At 37.2% G+C, this 18,505-nt stretch overlaps 1 protein-coding gene across 8 annotated transcripts; it reads right to left on the reverse strand.

Annotated features, from left to right (window-relative positions):
- Positions 1-599: 599 nt before the first annotated feature.
- LOC127850258 (hepatoma-derived growth factor-related protein 2-like) lies at positions 600-18,271 on the reverse strand. 8 transcript variants are annotated; one of them, XM_052383143.1, is made up of 10 exons: positions 15,665-15,806; positions 14,334-14,447; positions 12,262-12,343; positions 11,816-11,857; positions 10,161-10,292; positions 9,279-9,392; positions 7,244-7,375; positions 6,105-6,236; positions 5,310-5,384; positions 600-3,587 (listed from the first exon to the last, which is right to left on the reverse strand). In XM_052383143.1, the coding sequence occupies exons 1-10, from the start codon at positions 15,665-15,667 to the stop codon at positions 3,370-3,372; spliced, it is 1,044 nt and encodes a 347-aa protein (XP_052239103.1). In that variant the 5' UTR covers positions 15,668-15,806; the 3' UTR covers positions 600-3,369. The 8 variants fall into 8 exon arrangements, with proteins under 8 accessions (XP_052239103.1, XP_052239109.1, XP_052239108.1 ...); XM_052383149.1 differs by lacking the exon at positions 10,161-10,292; XM_052383148.1 differs by lacking the exon at positions 9,279-9,392.
- Between the last annotated feature and the right edge of the window lie 234 nt (positions 18,272-18,505).

An 18,505-nucleotide genomic window follows, 5' to 3' on the forward strand; every position in this document is an offset into this window, starting at 1 on the left:
ACCAACCAACAGACAGGACAAAAACAATATGTCCCCCACTACTATAGTGAGGGACATAAAAATAGACTGAACCTTCAAGCAAACCCCAAATTTACATAGAACAATGTCTGAATCGCCATAAATTTGGACAAAAAACATGCATTACCCTGTATTTGAAGCACAGACCTTTTGATTGCAAACAACAGTCTTACTAAGACATTTCAGAAAATTACACGTTGCCAGCAAAGTACATTTTAAAATCAGATATGCAATGTCATGTCCTTACCAAATTGTAATAGAACTGTTTTCACTTCGAGTTTGCAAACAGCCTTAAAATATAAACTAAACACTAGAAAAGAATCTTTCAGGAGATAAAAGTGCACTTACAAAATCAAAGTCTTTCATTTTGAAAACCAATAGACAGAATTAAAACATAAAAATTATGCAATCTTCATTACACTGATCAACACCATTAAAACATTTTAAAATCATACAATTTGCATAAAACTCAAAGCTTGATATCTCAAAAACTTATCCACAATATTGAAAGATATTAAGAATCTTACAATCTGCATCATATTTAAAGCTCAATATCTTATAAAACTGATTGACGAAACTGCAACATTTTACAAATTATTTAATCTACAAAAAATGTAAAACTTCATATTTCAAAATTCAACTGACAGCATTGACACATATTTAGAATCATACAAAGTTAAAGCTTCAAATGTCAACGTGAAAAACACATCCAAGATATCATTTAAACTAATATACTGACAAAGTTTCAAGAAGATTCATAAGTCCATATAAGGAAAAATGCCCCGCCCACTGGTGGCCATGTTTTTCTTAGCAACTGGAACCAATTTCAAACTTGTCCAAATATCATTGGGACAAATCTTCTGACAAAGTGTCATGATGATCGTACAATAAATATGGCTTCTAGAGTTTTAACAGGGTTTTACTTTAGCCATATAAGGAAAAATGCCACGCCCCCTTAGTGGCCATGTTTTTCCACCAACTAGAACCATTTTTGAACTCATCCAAGATATCATTAGGACAAATCATCTGACCAAGTTTCATAATAATCGGAAAATAAATGTGCCCTACAGAGTGTTTACAATGTTTTAGTAAAGCATGATACATAACCATATTAGGAAAAATGCCCCGCCCCCTGGTGGCCATGTTTTTTAAGCAAACGAAACTATTTTTGAACTAATCCAAGATATCATTAGGACAAATCTTCTGACCAAGTTTCATGAAGATAAGAAAATAAATGTGGCCTATAGAGTGTTAACAAAGTTTTACTATAGCCATATAAGGTAAAATGCCCCACCCCCTGGCGGACATGTTTTTCAACCAACCAGCATCATTTTTTAACTTGTCTACGATATTTTTTGGTATGAATATTCTGACCAAGTTTCATGAAGATCGGAAAATAAATGTGGCCTCAAGAGTGTTAACAAGATTTTACTATAGCCATATATAGCCATATAAGGAAAAATGCCCCGCCCTTTGGCAGCCATGTTTTTCAAGCAAACGTAACCATTTTCAGCTCGTCTAAGATATCATTGAGACCAAACTTCGGACCAAATTTCATGAAGAATGGACAATAAATGTGGCCTCTAGAGTGTTAGCAATGTTTAACTAAAGACATAAGGAAAACTCCCCCGCCCCTTGGCGGCCATGTTTTTTCACTGATCTGGACCATTTTCAAACTCGTCCAAAATATAAATAAAACCAATGTTTTGACCAAGTTTCATGATGATTAGGCAAACATTTTGACTTCTAAAGTGTTCACAAGGTTTCTCTATAGCCATATAAGGAAAACTGCCCCGCCCCTGGCGGCCATGTTTTTCAACGGACCGGAACCAATTTTTAACTAAACCAAAATATCATTTAGACAAACATTTTGACAAAGTTACATGAAGATTGGACTTCTACAGTGTTCACAAGTTTTTTTGTTGTTTTTTTGACCTAGTGACCTAATTTTTGACCCAGCATGACCCAGTTTCGAACTCAGTCGAGGTATCAATGTGACAAATGTTCTGCAAAATTTCATGAAGATCAGACAATAAATGTGGCATCTAGAGTGTTCACAAGGCAAAATGTTGACGACATACAACGCACAACGGACAAAAGGCAATCACAAAAGCTCACCATGAGCATGTTGCACTCAGGTGAGCTCAAAAGTTATGGCCAATTTTAAAGTTTTCAGACGGACGGACAGAAGCAATATATTTAACATTTAACCTTGAAGGATTACCTTGACCTTCACTTTTCACCACTCAATATGTGCAGCTTCACAAGATGCACATGCATGCCAACTGGAGCTTTGTCACAGACGTGACATATACCCCCACATAACGCATTGACACAGACTATTTTGTATGCTGTCTTCACAAAACAAGATAATACAATTTATGGCGATTTTTTAAGAATCATTATGCCATTATCATTTATAGCCATTTTGACCTTTGAACTCTTGAATTGTTTCACATGACAAGCCTTCCAATGACTTTGAACAAAATTGATGTACAGAGTTATTTTAAAATCTTACAATGAATGACATATTTATGGCCCAGACAAGATAATTTATTGCCATTTTTGACCTTTGAACTAAAACTACAACTTTGAGTTTGAAGATATCGACGTAATTCTTTCGCGCGACACACTGTCAAATGATGGTGAACAAAAGAGCCAACGATTTTAAAATCGCACAATAAACAACATAGTTATTGCCCAGACAAGCTCAATTATGGCCATTTTTTACCTTTAAACTCAAATTGTGCCCTTGTTCTTGGAAATATCGACGTAATTCTTTCGCCCGACACACTGTTCAATGATGGTGAACAAATGTGCCAAATGATTTTAAAATCTCACAATAAAAAACAAAGCTATGGCCCGGACAAGCATTTGACCTTTGAACTCCCAAGTGTGACCTTGACCTTTGAGATATTGACGTAATTTCTTTTAACGCGACACACCGTTCCATGATGGTGAACAAATGTACCGAGTCATTTAAAAATGTAACGATAAATAATATAGCTATGGTCCGTACAAACTTACAGTTTAAAACATACTAAGTGACCCCATGACCTAGTTTTTGACCTGGCATGACCCATACTCAAACTTGATCTAGACATTATCTACATACAACTACTGACCAAGTTTGGTGAATATCGGATGAAATATCGGGACAGACCGACAAACGTGACTCCTATATAGCCCCCATTACCAATTGTAATAGGGGTATAAATATCAAGTTGCTATGTTCAATATTGAAAAAGTTATGGCCATATAAGTTTTCGGCCAGATGGACAGACTGACTGACTGACGGACAGTTCAACTGCTATATGCCACCCTACCAGGGGCATAAACATATTCCACAGTTCAACAATTCTTTTTCCATTTTTGTTTTTCCATAATAATGTTATGGACCCTTGCCCTTATCTGGGCCACTGTTCTTCCGGTAAGTATTTTTAGGGACCCCATTATTTTTGAGCCAGATGGCATTTTTTTTTCTCTTAATTCATCTCTAAAAAAGTTCATGAAACATATGTTCTCTTCGCTGGCCCACTTTCGTTTCATTCCTTTTCTTGTCCCTGTCCCTAAAACAAGAATAGATATAAAAAATAAAATAGCAATGAGTATCATGTCAGTGTTTTTTTCAGTTTTGGGGAAAAGGGGTCGGGTCCCCTGAGAGGGGGATAATTCACGTGTAAAAGGGGAAATTTCAATGCTAAGCAAGTAACATACAAAATCAAGTTGTAACACCATAATTCACCATACACAGAGAGAAAAACATTATTCCAACTTTTTTTGTCATCAACATGTTATGTTTATGTTCAAAGATCAACATTTTTTGGCTTTTCTGTGAATTATTTAAACGAGGTATTGATTAAAATTGAACTACACTTCCAAGAGGGGAAATTTTCAAATATTTTTGGGAAAAATATACACTCTAAGCAGCAAACTCATTTGTTCAGTGACTGTAAGCCCTTTATTTTGTTGACTTTTCTACTGAATTGATCCTTGCACACAAAGTATCAACATAAGTCAGTGTTCTGCCGTGGATGCGCCCTTGTGTTATTGTCGCAAAAAACAAATATTTGTCCCCACCCGTTTTCTGTATATGGGTCCGCGGGCGCACATGAATTAGAAATAAAAACTAATCGATTCAATTTGTAAGTCGGTAAAGTAATCGAGTGAATGTGTAACCAGAACAAACTATTTCATTGGACATGACGTCATTTCGCAGCCAATGGGTAATTTATTTAATATTAACACTCTATTTCATTGGTAAGTTGAGATTATAACAACCAATCAGATATCAAGGAAATTTCCGAACCTATCAAAATGGCTTAAAGTGACAGGCCAAAGAAAACAAAATCCATTTTTTTTTTTTCCTCCGGCAAGTAAAATTAGAAAATATGACAATAATATTAACAACCCAACAGAGTCTTCCCAAGTCCCAACATCGTTTAGCAATTACGAAAAAAGTCTGCCCCTAAACGTACATTCCAAGAAAATTGGCTTCAAAAATGTCCTTGGTCACTGTTTGACAACAACAAAATGACATGCAGATTGTGCATAAAGCAAAAAAGAAAACGCCTTTACTATCGGTATTTCTAATTATCGAACAAGTACTTTGACATGCGGAGTCCAATGACCATAAATTTTTTCAAAGTTTTGTAAATATGTTGACAACTGTTTGACAGTGTTAAAAAGTTTTTTGAATGTTCCAGTTTTAATAACAATGTTACAACCTGACTGTAAGAAGTTTAAGCACGTTTAAAAGTTCAAGTTAAAGGTTATTAGTTTCCACACATTTAATTCTGCTACAAAAATATTTCTGTGTCCCCATATTTTTTCTTTTTGTCCCCACTTTTGTAATCCTAAAGGGTCCCCAACAGTAAAATTTCACAGCAGAACACTGCAAGTGATACAATGATTGAATATTGTAGAGCAAGGTTTTCCTGATAAAAATGCACAAAACCTGAACATGTTAGGAGGTAAAATGAACTAACTGAAACTGTTTTAACACCAGTTTAAAACAATTTTTCACACATATAAGAACTGACAGTTTGCAGAACTATCATTTCTTGGAAGAACAAGTACTAAACATTAACTTTCATAGCAAACTGCCTACTTTGTACTTTACAAGGACTTTTACAAGCACATTGTTGTAACCCTGTAGATCACAGAGGAGGTCGTCTAGAGCATCACACTTGACTTGGACTACTCATTTACTTTAATACAGTCATGACATAAGACTCTGTCACATAATGATAGAAAATGCAGAGAAACCCGTCTTCAAATTTAGTTCATACCTTGAGGATTTGGCTGCCTCATTTCATCATGGGTCAGACTGGCTGGCCCTTCACTGGCAGCAGTTGACATGGACTCTGAAAGAACCAAAGTGAAACCTGTAGATTGCATATGATCAGCACAGTCAACACTGGCATGTTGTATCATGAGAGGCTCTGACTCCTGTACAGATTCTAGACTGTGGGTGTCTTCAACAGTTGCCTCAATGACTGTAAACATATAATGTCAACAGTGGGGTCTTGTATGTCTATTATCCATTGGTGGATCTTGCTGAAATCTATAGAAAACATGCATGCCCCCCATATGGGCTGTCCGTTGTAGTGGCAGCCATTGTGTGAATACGTTTTTTGTCACTGTGACCTTGACCTTTGACCTAGTGACCTGATAATCAATAGGGGTCATCTGCAAGTCACGATCAATGTACCTATGAAGTGTCATGATCCTAGGCAAAAGCGTTCTTGAGTTATCATCGGAAAATCATTTTACTATTTCGGGTCACCGTGACCTTGACCTTTTGACCTCAAAATCAATAGGGGTCATCTGCAAGTCATGATCAATGTACCTATGATGTTTCATGATCCTAGGCCCAAGCGTTCTTGAGTAATCGTATGACAACCACCTGGTGGACAGACGGACCGATCGACATGAGCAAAGCAATATACCCCCTCTTCTTCGAAGGGTGGCATAAATATATATTGGCTTGGACAACAGAAAATTGTACTAGAATATATAGTCTACAGTTGGGTCATGTCTTTATCATCAATAGATGGGCCTTTATTATATGACAACAGAAATACCATGGGTCAGACTGGCTGGCTCTTCACTTGGCTCCCTCCTATCATGGGTCAGACTGGCTGGCTCTTCACTTGGCTCCCTCCTATCATGGGTCAGACTGCCTGGCTCTTCACTGTCAGCAGTTGACATGGACTCTGAAAGAACCAAAGTGAAACCTGTAGATTGCATATGATCAGCACAGTCAACACTGGCATGTTGTATCATGAGAGGCTCCGACTCCTGTATAGATTCTAGACTGTGGGTGTCTTCAACAGTTGCCTCACTGCCTGTAAACATATAATGTCAACAGTGGGGTCTTGTATGTCTATTATCCATTGGTGGGTCTTGCTGAAATCTATAGAAAACATGCATGCCCCCCATATGGGCTGTCCGTTGTAGTGGCAGCCGTTGTGTGAATACGTTTTTTGTCACTGTGACCTTGACCTTTGACCTAGTGACCTGAAAATCAATAGGGGTCATCTGCGAGTTACGATCGATGTACTTATGAAGTGTCATGATCCTAGGCAAAAGCGTTCTTGAGTTATCATCCGAAAATCATTTTACTATTTCGGGTCACCGTGACCTTGATCTTTGACCTTGTGACCTCAAAATCAATAGGGGTCATCTGCGAGTCATGATCAATCTACCTATGAAGTTTCATGATCCTAGGCATATGCTTTCTTGAGTTATCATCCGAAAACCATTTTACTATTTCGGGTCACCGTGACCTTGACCTTTGACCTAGTGACATCAAAATCAATAGGGGTCATCTGCGAGTAATGATCAATCTACCCATGAAGTTTATGATCCTAGCCGTATGCGTTCTTGAGTTATCATCCGGAAACCATTTTACTATTTCGGGTCACCGTGACCTTGACCTTTGACCTCAAAATCTATAGGGGTCATCTGCGAGTAATGATCAATCTACCCATGAAGTTTCATGATCCTAGGCGTATGCGTTCTTGAGTTATCATCCAGAAACCATTTTACTATTTCGGGTCACTGTGACCTTGACCTTTGACCTAGTGACCTCAAAATCAATAGGGGTCATCTGCGAGTCATGATCAATCTACTGACAAATTGTACTAGAATATATAGTCTACAGTTGGGTCATGTCTTTATCATCAATAGGTGGGCCTTTATTCTATGATAACAGAAATACCATGGGTCAGACTGGCTGGCTCTTCACTTGGCTTCCTCCTATCATGGCTCAGACTGGCTGGCTCTTCACTTGGCTCCCTCCTATCATGGGTCAGACTGCCTGGCTCTTCACTGTCAGCAGTTGACATGGACTCTGAAAGAACCAAAGTGAAACCTGTAGATTGCATTCGATCAGCAGAGTTAACACTGGCCTGTTGTATCATGAGAGGCTCTGACTCCTGTATAGTTGCCTCAATGCCTGTAAGCATATAATGTCAACAGTGGGGTCTTGTATGTCTATTATCCATTGGTGGGTCTTGCTGAAATCTATAGAAACAAGGGCTGTTTGTGAAACATGCATGCCCCACATATGGGCTGTCCGTTGTACTGGCAGCCATTGTGTGAATACGACTTTTGTCACTGTGACCTTGACCTTTGACCTAGTGACCTGAAAATCAATAGGGGTCATCTGCAAGTCACGATCAATGTACCTATGAAGTGTCATGATCCTAGGCAAAAGCGTTCTTGAGTTATCATTCGAAAATCATTTGACTATTTCGGGTCACTGTGACCTTGACCTTTGACCATGTGACCTCAAAATCTATACGGTTCATCTACGAGTCATGATCAATCTACCCATGAAGTTTCATGATCCTAGGCGTATGCGTTCTTGAGTTATAATCCGGAAACCATTTTACAATATCGATCACCGTGACCTTGACCTAGTGACCTCAAAATCAATAGGGGTCATCTGCAAGTCATGATCAATGTACCTTTGATGTTTCATGATCCTAGGCCCAAGCGTTCTTGAGTTATCGTATGACAACCACCTGGTGGACGGACGGACCGATCGACATGAGCAAAGCAATATACCCCCTCTTCTTCGAAGGGTGGCATAAATATATATTGGCTTGGACAACAGAAAATTGTACTAGAATATATAGTCTACAGTTGGGTCATGTCTTTATCATCAATAGGTGGGCCTTTATTATGAACGTCTCGATGAGGTACTGATGTAGAAGAAAATCAATACATACATTAGAGACCCGAACAAATTCATGAGCCACATTCTGGGTCGTAACGTAACAAGGGCCGTAATGGTAAAGATTTTAATTACATTTGTACTTAGCAGAGTTCCGAAGTACAGTCTATTACAAGATAAATCTGAGCCGATTTTAAAAAACGTATAGCAAATTTTGTAATTTAATGACGACCTGCTCCATGAAGTTTACTTTCAGTTTAGAGCCGCCGTGATCAGTAACATTTTTGTGTTTTGCATCCGATTTGAATGTTCTCCAAAAAATATAATAATAAATTCACATGTCTACTCAATAGCTATGTATTTTAAGAACACATTTCGCGAGAATTTCTCACGAAAAATGACATGTACAATGTTTAAATCAAAGTTTTAAGCTGTGATTAAAAGTTTCAAAAACACCCAATGCGCCCTTTTTAAGAGAATCTCCGTGCAAAATGCCCTTTTTTTCAAGTCATGCGCCATGCCTCTCTGCCTTTCTAGATGAAACACTACAAGCTAACTCCAATATAACCCCCTAAACTTCGTTTGTGGGGGTATAATAAAATCATTCTCAAAAGTTAAATAATATCTTTTGTAGTTGTAGATTATTCGGGTATTAATCCTCTCATTTCACAAATAAACTGTTCATAACAGATGAGATGGCAAGCATAAATGCCTTAATGAACACAAAATATTTTGCATGTTGTCTTCACAAAAAACAGCCCAAACCATGCTCAATGTTAAAAACGCACTAAGTGACCCCGTGACCTAGTTTTTGATCCGGCATGACCCATATTCACACTTCACCTAGGTATCCTCTAGATACAACATCTGACCGAAGATCGGATGAATACAACTTGAATTAGAGAGCGGACACTTAATACAGACGGACCGACCGACAGACCAACAGACAAGTTTGGTGAAGATTAGATGAAAACAACTTGAATTAGAGGGTGGACACTTAATACGAACCGACCGACAAGTTCACTCCTATATACATCCCTAAACTTTGTTTGTGGGGGTATAATTGCATTTATACCTTGAGGATTTGGCTCCCTTCTATCATGGCTCAGACTGGCTGGCTCTTCACTTGGCTCCCTCCTATCATGGGTCACACTGCCTGGCTCTTCACTGTCAGCAGTTGACATGGACTCTGAAAGAACCAAAGTGAAACCTGTAGATTTCATTTGATCAGCACAGTTAACACTGGCCTGTTGTATCATAAGAGGCTCTGACTCCTGTATAGTTGCCTCAATGCCTGTAAGCATATAATGTCAACAGTGGGGTCTTGTATGTCTATTATCCATTGGTGGGTCTTGCTGAAATCTATAGAAACAAGGGCTGTTTGTAAAACATGCATGCCCCACATATGGGCTGTCCGTTGTACTGGCAGCCATTGTGTGAATACGACTTTTGTCACTGTGACCTTGACCTTTGACCTAGTGACCTGAAAATCAATAGGGGTCATCTGCAAGTCACGATCAATGTACCTATGAAGTGTCATGATCCTAGGCAAAAGCGTTCTTGAGTTATCATTCGAAAATCATTTGACTATTTCGGGTCACTGTGACCTTGACCTTTTCTTGAGTAATAATCCGGAAACCATTTTACAATTTCGATCACCGTGACCTTGACCTAGTGACCTCAAAATCAATAGGGGTCATCTGCAAGTCATGATCAATGTACCTATGATGTTTCATGATCCTAGGCCCAAGCGTTCTTGAGTTATCGTATGACAACCACCTGGTGGACGGACGGACCGATCGACATGAGCAAAGCAATATACCCCCTCTTCTTCGAAGGGTGGCATAAATATATATTGGCTTGGACAACAAAAAATTGTACTAGAATATATAGTCTACAGTTGGGTCATGTCTTTATCATCAATAGGTGGGCCTTTATTATATGATAATAGAAATACCATGGGTCAGACTGGCTGGCTCTTCACTTGGCTCCCTTCTATCATGGGTCAGACTGGCTGGCTCTTCACTTGGCTCCCTCCTATCATGGGTCAGACTGCCTGGCTCTTCACTGTCAGCAGTTGACATGGACTCTGAAAGAACCAAAGTGAAACCTGTAGATTGCATTTGATCAGCACAGTTAACACTGGCCTGTTGTATCATGAGAGGCTCTGACTCCTGTATAGTTGCCTCAATGCCTGTAAGCATATAATGTCAACAGTGGGGTCTTGTATGTCTATTATCCATTGGTGGGTCTTGCTGAAATCTATAGAAACAAGGGCTGTTTGTAAAACATGCATGCCCCACATATGGGCTGTCCGTTGTACTGGCAGCCATTGTGTGAATACGACTTTTGTCACTGTGACCTCGACCTTTGACCTAGTGACCTGAAAATCAATAGGGGTCATCTGCAAGTCACGATCAATGTACCTATGAAGTGTCATGATCCTAGGCAAAAGCATTCTTGAGTTATCATTCGAAAATCATTTGACTATTTCGGGTCACTGTGACCTTGACCTTGTGACCTCAAAATCAATAGGGGTCATCTGCGAGTCATGATCAATCTACCTATGAAGTTTCATGATCCTAGGCATATGCTTTCTTGAGTTATCATCCGAAAACCATTTTACTATTTCGGGTCACCGTGACCTTGACCTTTGACCTAGTGACCTCAAAATCAATAGGGGTCATCTGCGAGTAATGATCAATCTACCCATGAAGTTTCATGATCCTAGCCGTATGCGTTCTTGAGTTATCATCCGGAAACCATTTTACTATTTTGGGTCACCGTGACCTTGACCTTTGACCTCAAAATCTATAGGGGTCATCTGCGAGTCATGATCAATCTACCCATGAAGTTTCATGATCCTAGGCGTATGCGTTCTTGAGTTATCATCCCGAAACCATTTTACTATTTCGGGTCACTGTGACCTTGACCTTTGACCTAGTGACCTCAAAATCAATAGGGGTCATCTGCAAGTCATGATCAATGTACCTATGAAGTTTCATGATCCTAGCCCAAAGCGTTCTTGAGTTATCATCGGAAACCACCTGGTGGACGAACCGACCGACAGACCGACCGACATGTGCAAAGCAAAATACCCCCTCTTCTTCGAAGGGTGGCATAAATATATATTGGCTTGGACAACAGAAAATTGTACTAGAATATATAGTCTACAGTTGGGTCATGTCTTTATCATCAATAGGTGGGCCTTTATTATATGATAATAGAAATACCAAAGGAAATGTTTTGTTTTCCAAAAGCACTTCTAAACGTGTTTTTTTATGCTTTTCGGTATAAGGTATGAGATGTACACAAAATAACAACACACATATCCCCCACTAAAATATGTTATAAGACCTGCTTACAATTTAAATCAGAAAATCTTCATACTTGCAAGTAAGTTATTTATCCTTTAAATCATTAAAATAACTCAGAAACAGAAATGTCTAATTGAGCATATAAACTATTTCATAAGGTGTCCAAATCTAAAGGTATTCCTATACTCCCTTTTTTTTAATGGGCTACCATAACAATGACTCTGTTATGGACCACTTTCATAATACAAATGAACAGTGGCCAATGATCTATCATGGGTATAAATAACTATTTTACCTTCTTGATGGCCATCTTCGTCTTCAATTGGAAGAGGTAAATCTGTAAAAAATGATTTTTTATTTTAGAAATAACTATTTAGAAAAAAATAACCAGAAGTCACTCTTGATACGACAGTAAATATTTTCAATACTTCAAGGTTGTTAAAAAGTATTTTGTTGCATTAGCATTTCTTTAAGAGGATAAACAATTTTCAAGGCACATAAAATAGGTTTGCCTATTTTTACCACGTAAATTTTAGACTTATTGAATTAACGTGGCCAAAACAAGGGCCCCGCCTTTCAAACAATGTTTTACATCGTTTGTCTGTTCTCAAGCGCTCTGTTTTGTTCTGAAGAATGATCCTTCAGTCGAATTTACTGACAGCCATAGGAGAGAAAGTAACAAAAATTCTCCATCCCAATTCAGTAAAATGAATTATATTAATAAAATTCTTATAATCAAACCTTCTACTACTATGTCCTTCATCTGCCTTCCCTTCCACTCATTGACTTTACCATTTTCAACAGCATACAACATCAGGGCAACCTATAAAATTTCAAGAAGACCATAATATTCCAGTGTCAACAATACTTCCATCATAACAACAGTAGCAATCCATAGTTCCCTGACCTCACTTTTTATTTCAATATCAATATAATTGAACACAAACGTTGCCATATGCTATTTTGTTGACAGCTTGTGAAAGTCTGCACAGTACCATATTTGTAAATTACACAGCCCTACAAATAATATAATCTCAATTATCTGCCACAACACTTAAAGAAACTAGAGCTTTGTCACAGACGTGACCTATACCCCCACGTGCCCCATCCACACAAGAGAATCTAATTAATGGCTATTTTTAAGAATTATTATGCCATTATCATTTATGGCCATTTTGACCTTTGAACTTAAAGCATGACCTTGACCTTGGAGATATCGACATAATTCTTTCCTGCCACACACCATCCATAACGGTGAACACATGATTTTAAAATCTCACAATGAACAACATAGTTATGGCCTTCTTTTACCTTTGAACAAAGTGTGACCTTGACCTTCGAGATATTGACGTAACTCTTTCACGTGACACACAAGTCATATGACAGTGAACAAATGTGCCAATGATTTTTAAATCTCACAATGAACTACATAGTTATGGCCCAGAAAAGCTCATTTATGGCCATTTTTGACATTTGAACTCAAAGTGTGACCTTGACCTTGGAGATATCGACGTAATTCTTTCGCACAACACACCTTCCAATGATGGTGAAATGTTCCAACTGATTTTAAAATCTCAAAAGAACAACACAGTTATTGCCCGGACAAGATGAAATTCTTTGCGCGACACACCCTCCAATGATGGTTAACAAATGTTCCAAATGATTTTAAAATCTCACAATGAATGACAAAAGTTATGGCCCGGACAAGCATTTTACCCTTGAACTCCAAAAGTGACCTTGATCTAAGTTCTTGGAGATATCGACGCAATTCTTTCGCGCGACACACGGTCCCATGATGGTGAACAAATCAAAACCAAGTCAATTAAAAATCTAACAATAAATGAAATAGTTATGGTCCAGACAAACTTTGTGTTTAAAAGCACTAAGTGACCTTGTGACCTAGTTTTTTTACCAGGCATGACCCATATTCAAACTTGACCTAGACATCATCTAGATACAACTTGTGACCAAGTTTGGTGAAGATCGGATGAAATTTTGGGACAGAAATAAAGTGACTTTTATATAGCCCCCATTACACATAGGTAAGTGGGTATAATTACGCTTTATATTAATGCTAGCTTGTGTGATGTACTGCCTTTAGATATTGCATTTTTTGATACCATTTCAGTAAAAGAACTTAATTAATGAAAAGCTGGTCAGTGACCAAAATTCCCATTGAATAAATGAAGAAAAGCCACAATAATATAAAATAGTCAACAATGGCAACAAATTAGCAGACAACACTAAACAGTATGACAATGAGGGCTAAATAGACAAAACAACAATAACATGAACTGGAGAGTTTCCACCTTGGCATGGACATTGGTTGTAGCACAAAACACACTCACAACAAGAGATGTGTTTGTAAGAAACACAATGCCCCTACTGTGCCGCTTTTTTTTATTTGACCTTTGACCTTGAAGGATGACATTGACCTTTCACCACTCAAAATGTGCAGGTCCATGAGATACGCATGTAATCCAAATATCAAGTTGCTGTTTTCAATATTTCAAAAGTTATGATCAAACGTTTAAGTTTTGGTAAAAGTTTTGGACACACACACACACCTTGACACGCACACACATACAAAGAAAGACAAGCCAAAAACAATATACCCCCGTTCATTCGATCCAGGGGGCATAAAAAGCCATTAATGCAAAGCATACTAGTCAAAGTCAACATCAGATATGGTCTTACTGTGGCTGCCTGTTAAATTATTCTTTCTTTTAGCCCTCTTAGTTACAATATAGCATTTAGTTTTTCAAATATCTGTGTATGGAAAATTTAAAGATTTTTATTAATGAAATATATACCTTTGAGAGTTCCATGGTACTGGAAGACAACTGATAATATTCCTTGTGGGTCTTCACATCATGTCCCAGATGCTTTGCAAGCAATTTTAGTTCACCATGAGTCATGTCAAGAATCTATAAAGCATGTTAATTCTTGATTATATTCACAAATATGCAGTCATCATTCCAGTTTGCTGCCAATTTAACAAATTTGTTTTGCATCTTCTACAGAAAAGATGTACACAAGAAAGCTTTTATCTGTATAGTTGTAGTCATTATGGTGCTCCAAATTCTTGTAATCACACCATGCATTTACAGAGTCAAAAAATTTGTAATGTTTAATTCTGAAAAACACAACACGTGGTTTGGTATTTACATGATCCGCCATTTTGAAAATAGCTACTTCCTGTATATATGCCAAAATTTATGTTAAATATAACAATTGGGTCTAACAATTTAAAATCAATTATTGGGTTCTCACAGATAACCATTTTCTGTCATACAAAAGCTGCCAAAATCAAAGGTCTCCATAAAAGTTTTTATTATAATTTATTCACAAATTGATGGCAAGCATATTCAACATAATTACTTATTTCTGTATAAAAGCCGAAGTATACATGTATGTATGTATGCCATTAAACTGGAAGAGAATGTAGTATAATTGCTGAAAGTCTAAATAAATATTGTGCCATAATAAAGAAACCTTCAGGTCACAATATCTCATCTGTACAGGGATATGAAACAAAGACCATAATTCTTAAATGGCTTAAGCAATCCCATATTTGCACAACTAGACTTTAGAAGTAATTGTGAACGATTGTACCAGTTTGTAAAATAAAAAATAAGTACTGAATAATAAATAGAAAGTTCAATATTGAACCTTGAATGTTTCAAGAAATGATTTTTTATTTGACAAGGATAACACATTTGCATACATTTAATATGGCCATATTCGAACCAAAGCAAATACATACATATAAAACAACACAACAATTTCTTGATTTAACAGCAAAGTTTAATATAAAATAACAAATCTATGTATCAAAGACTAAAGTAAACAAAAGGACTGCAATGGTCGCTCAAGGTATATTGACAGCAAGTAAGAAATGCTGAACCAATGATTGGCAAATCGCCATGACAAAGTAACCTTGGAACTTTTGAAGAATGTCTTATATGGTACCAGACAATATTTCTTACAATACTTCTTATATGAGACTCAACAGTATTTCTTATATGGGACCCAACAATATTACTTATATGAGACCCGAAAATTAGTGTAAACATGTTTATTTCTTATATGGGACCCTACGATGTTTATTACTTGTAAGAGGCCCAACAGATAACAGAAATACCATGGGTCAGACTGGCTGGCTCTTCACTTGGCTCCCTCCTATCATGGGTCAGACTGGCTGGCTCTTCACTTGGCTCCCTCCTATCATGGGTCAGACTGCCTGGCTCTTCACTGTCAGCAGTTGACATGGACTCTGAAAGAACCAAAGTGAAACCTGTAGATTGCATATGATCAGCACAGTCAATACTGGCATGTTGTATCATGAGAGGCTCTGACTCCTGTATAGATTCTAGACTGTGGGTGTCTTCAACAGTTGCCTCAATGACTGTAAACATATAATGTCAACAGTGGGGTCTTGTATGTCTATTATCCATTGGTGGGTCTTGCTGAAATCTATAGAAAATATATATTGGCTTGGATAACAGAAGGTTTTGCTATTATGTTTACGTGACATGGTTCAGAAAAAAAGGCCATATGAATGTGACAAAAATAAATTGAGTTTTTAAAATGTTCTTAAAGTTCGTTCTTTTCCTATTCAGATAATGTACACGTTTTATATGATCAAATGAAAACTTGTTCAAACCTATAATTTTGAAGAGATGCTATGTGAACTCTAAAAATGTTTTTATATCAATGCAACTATTTTGACGATATAATTTTGCAAGAAGTTTTGTCCGTTGTTTACTACTATACATGTAATATGGCCAATTTGTATTGTTACACGTTCTAAATTAAATGAATTAGCATAGTGATTAAATTTGTGTGATGTTTGTCTAAAATAATTTTTAAACGTCGGAAAATAATGCATATCTTCACAACGTCATTTCTCCGTTATTTGACGTTCACACAAAAGGGGCCTTTTTCAGAAACGCGCCACATATATATAAGTATATAGTCAACAGTTGGGCCTTGATATTATTATCCATTGGTGGGTCTTACTGAAATCTACAGAAAAGTATATTGGACATTACAACTGAAGTTTTGCTGTTATGTATATCATAAGTTATAGTTTTTTGTTTACAGTGTATATTGGTTCCTCTACCCAAACAGTGCACGTATGACCAAGAAAAATTTGACGAGGAGTAATATGTGCACTGGAGGGGTAGAGGAACCCATATACACTGTGACAAAAACTTATAAACAATTTTATAATACTTCAAATTCTTTAAAACAGCCAAAAAATCCTTCATTTAACGGACAAAAATCCCTTTTTGCCATTCAAGATGTTAAAGACAATATCCACATGCCGCAACCCTTAATATGATGAGTAATAGAAGGGTGTCGTTTTTACGTACATATTATACGTGTATAAAAATGTATAACAACGGCAAATGCATTTCTGCAAAATATTTGAATGTCTGTGAACATGCCATAATTAGCTTTATGTTGTATTGTGTCATTGTATTCGTTGTGGATTCAGGGCTTTTTTTCCTTCTTTGCGATTGGCCATGGACGGACATTTCACAATTTTGACACGGCCAATTCACAATCCTTTCATGTCCGTGAATATTTACAAAAACGGCCGTTTTAAATCGTGAAAAACGGACTGTTCGTGCTCAAAACTGTAAAAAGAAGAAGAAGAAGATGTTTAAAGAAAAAGTTAACGCACGCATGGACACACGACGGACACAGGACCATGACATAAGCCCCGCTGGCCAGATGGAGCTAAAAATAAATATATATTTTTTTTTAGGTGGAATTTTTTTGACCAGAAAGGGGAAACAAACAGCCTAGTTCGGCGTCTGTTATAGAAGGTAAAAAACCCGTTTCTAAAATGGGACCCAGCAATACTTCTTATAGGACCCAACAATATTTCTTATATGGTACCTGACAATATTTCTTACAATGCTTATTATACATGGGACCCAACAATGTTTCGTATATGGGACCCAACAATACTTCTAATATAGGACCCAACAATATTTCTTATAATACTTCTTATATGGGACTCAACAGTATTTCTTATATGGGACCCAACAATATTACTTATATGAGACCCGAAAATTAGTGTAAACATGTTTATTTCTTATATGGGACCCTACGATGTTTATTACTTGTAAGAGGCCCAACAATTCTTATTACATGTATTTAGGCAGAAATATTGCAATAATAAAGCTTCAAACAAGGATACATCGTAAACAACCTAATAAATAAATATTCTGCCCATTGGGAATTGGCAAAAATGACTTCGCAAACTGGAAATCTGAAATTGGAAATTCTGCAATCTGGTACAAAGATGGCGAAGATCACAGCTTAATTGCTTTATTCGTCCATTTAACAGATTTTAATGGCATAGAGGTTAAACGACTTTCGACAGCTCATTGGTGTTAATCTGTTGTGTAATGTCAATAAAGGTGTGAAAAACTCGCAAGTCATGTTTATAAGATGTATTCCCTATCAGAGCAGTATGTGTAAGAAAAATAAATGAAATAATCCAGGCAATTTGTTTCATGCTTATGCAGTGCAACTGTTAACAGATATTCACTTTCATTTTAACCCATTATCAGAAAGTACCACTCAAAATGTGCAGCTCCATGAAAAACACATACATGCCAAATATGAAGTAGCTTTCTTCAATATAGCAAAAGTGATTGCAAAATGTTAAAGTTGGCAGAAACAGACCAACAGGGGAAAATCCATATGTCCCCCACTATAGTGAATGGGAACATAAAAAATAAAATGGGCTGGGTGGTGGTGGGGGGGGGGGGGGGGGGAGGGGGGTATAGTGTAAGGGTGTGGTGGTCATTTATAAGGTGGGGGGAGTCTATTGTGGTATGTCAGTTAAGAGTTGTTTTGTCAAATTATCAGTCAAATCTAATCATAAATAAGAAGTTATGGCAATTTTAGCAAAATTAAATAATTTGACCTTGAGAGTCAAGGTCATTCAAAGGTCAAGGTAAAA

The sequence above is a fragment of the Dreissena polymorpha genome, chromosome 11 (genome assembly GCF_020536995.1).
Source record: "Dreissena polymorpha isolate Duluth1 chromosome 11, UMN_Dpol_1.0, whole genome shotgun sequence".
In the NCBI taxonomy this organism is placed as follows: domain Eukaryota; kingdom Metazoa; phylum Mollusca; class Bivalvia; order Myida; family Dreissenidae; genus Dreissena; species Dreissena polymorpha.